Source organism: Orycteropus afer, unplaced genomic scaffold (genome assembly GCF_000298275.1).
Source record: "Orycteropus afer afer isolate SDZICR_OR568_19922 unplaced genomic scaffold, OryAfe1.0 scaffold00087, whole genome shotgun sequence".
Classification (NCBI taxonomy): Eukaryota; Metazoa; Chordata; class Mammalia; order Tubulidentata; family Orycteropodidae; genus Orycteropus; species Orycteropus afer.
This window is the reverse complement of record NW_006921674.1, coordinates 966712-975928: the sequence shown is the minus strand read 5'-3', so window position 1 is coordinate 975928 and position 9217 is coordinate 966712. Positions and strand designations below refer to the sequence as shown.

Genomic DNA, 9217 nt, shown 5'->3' with positions numbered 1-9217 from the left:
CAAGTCTAGAGTTGATTCTGGCTCATAGTGAACCTACAGGATAGAGCAGAACTGGCTCATAGGGTTTCCAAGGCTGTAAATCTTTATGGAAGTAGATTGCCTCATCTGCCTTCTGAGGAGCAGCTGGTGAGTTTGAACCACCAACCTTCTGATTAGCAATCAAATGCCTCATGCACTATGCCATCAGAGTGCCTTAATAAAAATTGAGAAACTCTAAAACTCACTGCCATGGAGTCAGATCTGACTCACAGAGACCCCTCCTTGGGTTTCCCAGGCAGTATCACTACGGAAGTACATTGCCCAACCTTCCTTCCCAGGAGTGGCTGGTGACTTTGAACCACCAGCCTTCTGGTTAGCAGTCAAATGCCTTAGGCACGATGCTACCAGAGCTCCCAACTCAATTTTTATGGATGTACTTTCCACAGCTTATAAAATCTGGAATTCAGCATAGTAAAGCAAAAGCACTAAACATGCAAAACACCTCAAAAAATAATAATTAAAAAAAAACCCTCACTGCTGTTGAGTGGGATTCGACTCATAGCAACCCCTCCTTGGGTTGCTGAGGTGGTATCACTACGGAAGTAGATTGCCCAAACTTCCTTCCGAGGAGTGGCTAGTGGGTTTGAACTGCCAGCCTTCAGGTTAGCAGTCAAATGGCTTAGGCACTATGCCACCAGAGCTCCTGCAAAACACCTAGCATCCTATAAATCAAAAAAGAGGAAAAAAAAAATCCACTGATATTGTGAGTCAATTTTGACTTACAAGACATTCTACTGGGCAGAGTAGAACTGTCCTGCAGGGTTTCAAGGTTTAAATCTTTAGGGAAGCAGACTGCCTCTTCTTTATCATGCAGAGTGGCTAGTGGGTTCAAACCTAACCTTTTGGTTAGTAGCCAAGTGCTTTAATGCTACCAGAGCTCCTCCAGCATTTCATAGATAACCAAAAATCTGCAAATGATACATGCTATGCTGCAGAAAGCAGGCCTTTCTCCCATAAAACGGTTCACAATAAGGTTTAAGGTATATAATATTTTTCTTAAGATGTTTATCATTACTGGAGAGTTATCCAAAGTTTGAACACTAATATAATAATGATGACTGAAACATTGAGAATAAAAAAAAAAAAAGTACACTATCACAAAATCATTAGCTATTTTAGGCCTTCCTTCTTAAATAGCTATACCAAATACATAGTCCTATTTCTTTGGGCCCAGGATGCAAATAGGATTTAACTGTGTGGTAGCTGCTTTCTGTAACAGTCATTTATCTACTGTGAAATCAAAAATTAAATATCCATCAAAGCAGAATTCCAATTTCAGTCAGAAATGCAGCAAACCATGCCACAGGGAATGTTGTTTGCACAACTCTTCTCTCAGATATTTTTCTCAGTGCAGCATTGTGAAAAGTGGCAATGACAATGTTACTATTTTCTATAAAAAGTACAAATTATTTTTATTAAAGATTACAGTAAGAGTGCATACTGATTGAATTTTCTTTCTATAACGCAAAACAAAAGCCATTTATTGAAATTAGGTGATTTCAATAATGATTATACTTTGTTCAATGCATTAAGAAACAGGTGGCTGGTGATCTAATGTGTAAGTTGTTCTTTCCTTACTATATTTTTCAGACCACTTGCGAGTTAGTTCTAGATAAAGACCTGGTTTATGAGGTCGGTAATCTAGGTATACAGTGTTACTAGTTCTTTTGGGAACAGCTCTTTCAATCTGAGTTCCTTCATGCCACTCATTAAAAGAAGTGACAGAAATTAAACTGGGGTGAGTCTGCAGGGCGGCACTCAGAGCAGCTTCATAATACTTCCCATTGACACGGTTCCGAGTGTTTTGAGTGTTCCAGGGACGGATGCTGGTGTCGATGTATCCTGGGCCCACACTTGGGATAAACAGTAAATTGTAGTTATCACAAAAGGCTTTTAGGTTAGCCCAGTTCTGATGTGATGAGCCATAAGTAAAACCATTTGTGGCAAAATATGTATAAATTCCATCAAAACCACTGTGAAGAATTTCAAATTTATGTTTTTCTTCTACTAGAAGTGCAATAAACAATCCATCATAAGGAGAATTGCGAACACTCTGAGACCCCGAGGTGGTTAACAGATTGGCCCATTTTTCAGGCTTAATGATATAGGAATCATAGACATAAAACATAGGAAGAGCATTGCCGGTCTTAGTCTTGTACCTGTAAAAGGCTGGATGATTTCCATATCTAAAACACAAGCATATGTAAAAGCAAAATGAATATTCACAAATCACTTGTCATAGACAAAAACTGTTTATGTATTGAAATAAAGGTAATCAGTGCAGTTTAAGCACATTGTTCACCTTCTTTGGGGACTACATTACATAACTGTAATCATTAAAAATGAATTTTTAATTTTACAAATTGGAAAATGAGATACTGGGTACATTAAGACATTACCAAACAAGAAATTAATTCTTTCATTTTGAGGTTTACAGATGATGACTAATGCCATAAAAAGCCCATTATTTTCTACATGAATATATAAACTGCTTTTTGTATCAGTAATAAATGTCCCATTACTGCCAACAAGATTCTTTGTAAAAGTACAGCATCTTTCACAAACTATTATCAACAAAATCCTTTAACAAAATGAAACGGTATTAGTAAATTATTTCCTTGTAATCAGACCAAAGATAAATAAAACATTAAATGTGGGCCCACTGCTATAAAAGCAGCTCATACTCCAAAGCTTTGTTTTAAAAGACAAAAGTCAAGATTCGTAAGATTTAAAGAAATACCGTTTTAAAATGTCAATATGACAAAAGTCATAGTCTATTTAATATGCAAAACAGTAAACAAATAGCTATCTTTAACCATTAATATAGAAAGTGAACAGTAAGGAGTTCAGCAATGTTCTCTCCCAAATGGTTGTGACATTCACTATAAAGCAGTTTAAACTCATTTTATTAAACATAGCATATTATAAATTAAAAATTTTCAAATATAATTTACAAGTATTTTTTCTTATAACAGTAATAATATCACATAACAGTGATTATACTGAAGAAACCTACTTGTCTATAATGTATTTGACATTTTTGTACATGTTTTGATCATCTCGATTGCTATATGGCTCTATATGAAATGTGACCTGAAAAACAAAAAAAAATAAATAAATTAGAGGAAAACTATCTATAATGTAAACATAAAAACAAAAGCATATCTCATATTCTTTATAAAGATACTGATTTATTAACTTTATTTAAAATATATATTTATTGAGCATATAAGTTACCAGAGAATTCTAGTAGTTGTTGTTGTTATGTGCCGTCGAGTCAGCCCGACTCATAGCGACCCCTCCTTGGGTTTCTGAGGCAGTATCACTACGGAAGTAGGATTGCCCAACCTTCCTTCCGAGGAGTAGTAACATTTAATTAAGAACTTCCTCTGCTAAATAGCATATTAAGGATTTTATGCTTACTATTCCATTAATCTTCACAACAACTCGATAAAGTAGTATCTGTTACCATTTCTATTTCCTAAGTGAAGCAATTAAAGGATCAGTAATTTGCCCAAGGTCATCCAGCTAGGTGGACACAATACAGGTAACCTGAATTCAGAGCTCAAGTACTGTGAAGTACTTCTTCCTATATGCTTATCTTTCTTAAAAAGAAAAAGACAAAACAAAAAACGGTGTAGAAAAATCTGTTTTTTCCAGTAAGTTTACATTTAAATGGAGTCAATAAAAAAGCTTTTTAAATGACAAATTCTTCTATATCATTAAAATAACAATTTATAAAAAAACCTTGCATTTGTACTACAGTAAAAGATGTAAAAGCTCAAACGTGTGTGAGGTGCAAACCTTTCAAAGAAGGAAAACTCAAAGTTTTCCACTAAAAGAGTATTATACATTACATCAAGTAATACTATTTATGATTAGTGAAACCATTTTGTATGATACATCTTAACGAATAATGTAGATGATACTTCCCTTAAGTGACAATCTCTCTAGTATTTGTAAGAATCAAAGGATTTTCACTTTCATTCCTATTTTTACTGAGCAATCAACATATTTATGATAAGCTAATAAACTTATTGATATTGTTTTCAATTGTAGGTTTCAGGCTCTAGGGAATATTTATGGAACTAGGGACTTTTATGTCATTGTAATATAAAACGATTTTGTTTTCAGTTACCCAATTAAAGTGAAAATGTATTTTCCATTAATCAGTTCTACTAGTTTTCACAGAATTAATTTTAAAGTCAGATAGTATTTACTGAAAAATATCATCCTCTACTTTCAATACAATGAGATTGTACACAAAGGAAATTTTTGTCAGTAACAAAGGTCAAATTCATTTCTGCAGTATATTGTTAGTAATGCCAGGGTCATTAGATCTTTCAGGAACTCTCATATACACTTTTTAACTTCAAATGAAGGAAAGCTTGGCAAGGGTATGGTGGCATGGTGCCTAAGGCATTTGACTGCTAACCAGAAGGCTGAAAGTTCAAACCTACCAGTCACTCCTTGGAAGGAAGATGGGACAATCTACTTCCCTAGTGATACTGCCTTGGAAACCCAAGGAGGGGTCGCTATGAGTCAAAATTGAATGGACGGCAGTGAGTACAGAGAAAAAGATGTTTTTTTAAATCACCAGGTATCACTTAGAAAATCTGCTATATATTAGGTAACAAAAAAATTTAATAGCTTCTAACAAATATAAATAACTTCATCCACATTTTCTAAGCATAATGAAATAAAAGGCAAAACAAGCAACTAAAGTGACATTTGTTGTTGTTGTTATTGCTATGATTTAAAAAGATTATGATCCTCTTAAATGACTCTTCGTTGAAGTTAATAAATCAAAATTGCAATTATAAAGTACTTAGTGACTAATACTAGTTATGGCATTTTATAATCAAAACTAATAAGCTATGACCAAAGCTTAACTATAAGATAAATTCACATCACATAAAACCCCTCTGTACCTAAACAAAAAAGAACTAAAATAAAGGGAAAACATTTTCAGGTCATGAAGTAGAAAGTGACAAATCCATGCAAAGAATGAGAAACAAATTAATAGTGATTAAAGTAGAATTTATACATTAGAACCATTATATTATTTTAAAAATAGAATTGATAAACTGAAGGACTTCTTTTGGAGGGGGGAAGGATCTAAGCAAATCAATAATAATCAAATAGGGGAAAGGGGCAGGTTATTTCTTTGCTTTGAAGATTGGCAAGTAAAAGGCAATGTTATTAATAAACCCATTTTACATCTAAAATTGTAGACACAGTCAGGTATGTTGTTGTTATGTGCTGCTGAGTCGGACCAGACTCATGGTGACCCCTCCTTGGGTTTCCTAGGCGGTATCACTACGGCAGAAGATTGCCCAACCTTTCTTCTGAGGAGTGGCTGGTAGGTTTGAACTACCAGCCTTCTGGTTAGCAGTCAAGTGCCTTAGGCACTACACTACCAGAGCTCCTGTTACATGTATACCTGACTGTACCAGTCAGGTGTACATGTCCATTATAGGCTCCAGTTTATCATAGCCAAACTCACAATACTTTCATTCATCTTTTCTTATTGTATTGTTTTAGAACTTTAAATAGAGTAAGTTATTGTCATCCCTTAACATAGGAAGTTTTTATTATATCAGGCAGCAAAGGAATGTTTTCCATTCTTTACAAAAACAGGATATACTACATTTTATGTAATTACAAAAAATAGACGCTTAACAACAGGAGCAAAAAATAAAAATCACAGAAAAATCCAATTAAAAAAAAAACACCTTTTGGTTTCCTCCATTATTTTACATTTAATGGGAAAAGCCAAAAAGATGACAGGCTAGCAATACTCCTGACCTATTCAGCTGAGACAAGGACTGTAGTCTCGTGGTTTCCTGAACATTCTTTGCAGTATACAATGTTTTACCCTGACATAAAGCCAAAAACTGGATCTCAAGTATTTAGAAAACATTAGTATATCAGGTTCCAAAGTTTTCTGAACACGACATATAAATCTGAAGAACAGTGTAATTCAGTATGTTGACAACATTTCCATAGACAACTAACGGTTGCAATCTTTGCTACTCAACCACTGCTGCTTGTCCCATACTCTCCTTCAACAAAGAACCTTCAAAGGAAAAATCAACCTAGACTCCGATTTCAGAACATTTTCATTTTATTAAACACCTCCTGAAACTACTAAAATAAGTTTTTTTGACTTGTGAAGCCCTCCTCTCTCCTACCTCCCAGACAGAATTAGAACAGGGCCTGGACAGAAGAGTTGTCTTTGGACCTGTTTTGTGGAAGATAAATCACGTCACTTATCCAATCTCAGACTTGTTGCCAGAACCTGCAGGCCTGAATACTTGTAGATTTCAAATGCCAGTGAGAGGGCATGGAATCTCACTGGGGGACACAGCAGAAACCACCTTTTGCCAGTAAACAAGTTTGAGAGATGCTGTCTTAACAGCTTCAGGATTGTAAAGCAGGAAGAGATTTTATGGACAGTAGTAGAAAACACTTGCCTGTTTAGCTGTTTTTCAATCCCTACGTTCTATTATTATTTATTATGGAGAAATTACTGAATCCTTAAGTTGGAAAAGAAAATTAAAATAAAACTAATTGGTCATGTTTTTATTTGCAACTGAAATATTTCAATAGTGATCCAAATAATCTCTTTTAGAATTCAATAACCAGTACTAGAAAATCAAATTATCATCTATGAGGATGCATATATAAAAGAGCAAGGCACTGTAAAGCAAATAAAAGCCTAAGTGATTTTAAAACAGTGGTAGCAATCTGAGAACTCAGGGTAAATGGTCCCTAATTAAAAGGCACTCTAATTCACATTTTCATTAAGACTTGCAAACATATTGCCTGAAAAACAAGAATAAACGTGAATATGAGAAATATGAAATATGAAAATATGATTGCATAAGGACACGGAACAGTACCAATAATTTTTAAAAAATGAATCCTGTATCATAAAGACAAGACAACGAATAAATGTTTTTTTTAATGCCCAATTCTAAATGATTATTTATATATACTAGATTCCCACATACAGTGCCTTGTTTCTGGACTCCATATTATGTTTCACTGATATCATTCCTATACTAGATAATACCACACTCTAAATTTCTATCATTTTATAAAATTTTAGTATCTAGGATAGGAAGTTAAGTAAGGAGCTCTGGTGGCATAGTGCCAAAGGTATTGATTGCTTACCAGAACCTTGGTGATTCACACCCACAGCCACTCCTCGGAAGGAACACTGGGGAACCCACTTCCATAAAAAAGAAAAAAAAAAAATTAAAGGGAGCTCTGGTAGCATAGTGCCTAAGGCACTTGACTGCTAACCAGAAGGTTGGCGGTTCAAACCCACCAGTAACTCCTCAGAAGGAAGGCTGGGCAATCTACTTCCATAGAGATACTATCTTGGAAAACCAAGGAGGGGGTCTCTCTGAATCAGAGATGACTCCACGGCAAATAACAACAGCAACAAGGAACTTAAGGTTTTTCTTCATCAAAAAGCATTTAAAGAGTTCCGGTAATATGGTGGGATAGGCAGAAAGACTGCATAGACCCTCTTCAACAAAGAAAAGGGGAACCAATTAACACAGACACAGATGACAATCCTGGAACCCTGAGCCTTGAAGGGAAGGATATAGAAATGGACTAAACCCCAACTAGCAAAAGAATTTGCATGAAAATACCAAAAAAGGAGATATACGGAGCTGCAGTCTGGCAGCGTTCCTGAGCGATCCTGATGGTACGGAACAGACAGTTTGGAGAATGCTGAGTGGTGGTAGGACCTAAGAATTAACCAAAAGTCCAGCCCTGCTAGCAAGGGACTGCACAGAGGACTGCTCTGGTGGCTAGGGAATAAAAGGCAAAGTGGCAGCGAAGAGGAAGGCAGGTTGAGCTGTGGACTTTTGCCTGTCCGGAGGGCATAGCCATTTTGAATGTTTACAAGTGGCTTGACCATTTTGAATACTTAAAGTGAAAGCACTCTCCCATAATCCAGGGGCTTAAGAAGAGGTTCCGCTTGCCAGTAACCCCAAGGACACTTGGGACCTGGACGACTGAAAAGGTGTGGCAATCCTCTTGTTATCTTATATCCCACACTGGCTTGGTGAACTGAGGTGTGGCCATCCCCCACTCCCACCCACCTTCTGGGCCCACAGGAACTCCATCCCAGTCTGTGTGCTTGGATGGAGCCTGGATGCCCTGCCCTGCCCCGATTTTTTTCTTTTTTCTTGTTTTATTTTTATTTTAGTTTTTTTTTTTTTTCTTTCTTTTTTTCTGGTTTTTAGTTTGCTTGTATTTGTCTATTTTAAACTACTACTATTATTAATACTTTGGTCCATTTTTACTATGATTTTTTATTCCTCCCCTCCCAGGTCCTAGTTTTCAGCCTTCTTTTCTCTGTTCCTGGCTGCAATTTTTTTTTTTTTTTCCTTTCATGGTTAAGCCCATTCCTAGTTTTTCTTTTTGCTTTTTTCCCATTTTTTTTCTTTATTGTTCACCTTTTTTACCTTTTTTCTCTTATTTCCCTATCCTCCGATATTGCAGGTTTTTTCTTCTCCTCCTCCTCCTTCTCCCTGTCCTCCCCTTCCCCCTCCCCCTCATCCTGTTCTTCTTCTTTTTCCCTTTTTTCTTTTTTTGGTTACTGTTCCTGTGTGATTACATGGTGTATTTTTTGTCCATGTGCTTTCAGTTGTTTGATGGTTATTCAATTATATTTTTTGTCCATCTGAGGGGGAGACAGCAACAGTCCCCATAAGACACAGCTACACCCAGACCTCCTACAACTTCACTTACTGAGTGAGAGCCACCACCTCCTTCTCCACCAATGGGCCAAAGATAAAAAACCACCAAGAAGAGCCGGAATCACCCTTGACTGCTCTTCACAAACAGTTAGCAGAGATCTAAATACAACAACGCCAAGATGTCTCGGATCATAACAGTCCACACAAAGAAGCAAGATAAAGTGGTAGAAACAAGGGTGTAGGATATAGACTCAGAACATCCCTGAGGAAGCAGCAGCACTGGAACTCTCTGATAAAGAATTCAAAAGAATTATATTTAGGTATCTTCAAAGGATAGAAAACACAGAAAAAACCCTAGAAAATTTTGGAAGAAAATACAAAAACAAAATGACAAAATAAATGAAAAATTAGAAATGATTCTAAATCTACAGATAGAAATCCAGAAGATTAATACT

General features: G+C 36.0%; 1 protein-coding gene across 1 annotated transcript in view; it reads right to left on the bottom strand.

Moving 5' to 3' along the window:
* Positions 1-1567: 1567 nt before the first annotated feature.
* The window catches only part of MANEA (mannosidase endo-alpha), a 24457-nt gene continuing 16807 nt past the window's right edge, over positions 1568-9217 (bottom strand). The window contains exons 3-4 of the mRNA XM_007942247.2: positions 3056-3132; positions 1568-2225 (exon numbers count right to left, since the gene is read on the bottom strand). Coding sequence (XP_007940438.1) covers positions 1568-2225; positions 3056-3132 — 735 coding nt within the window. The remainder of the gene's footprint in view (positions 2226-3055; positions 3133-9217) is intronic.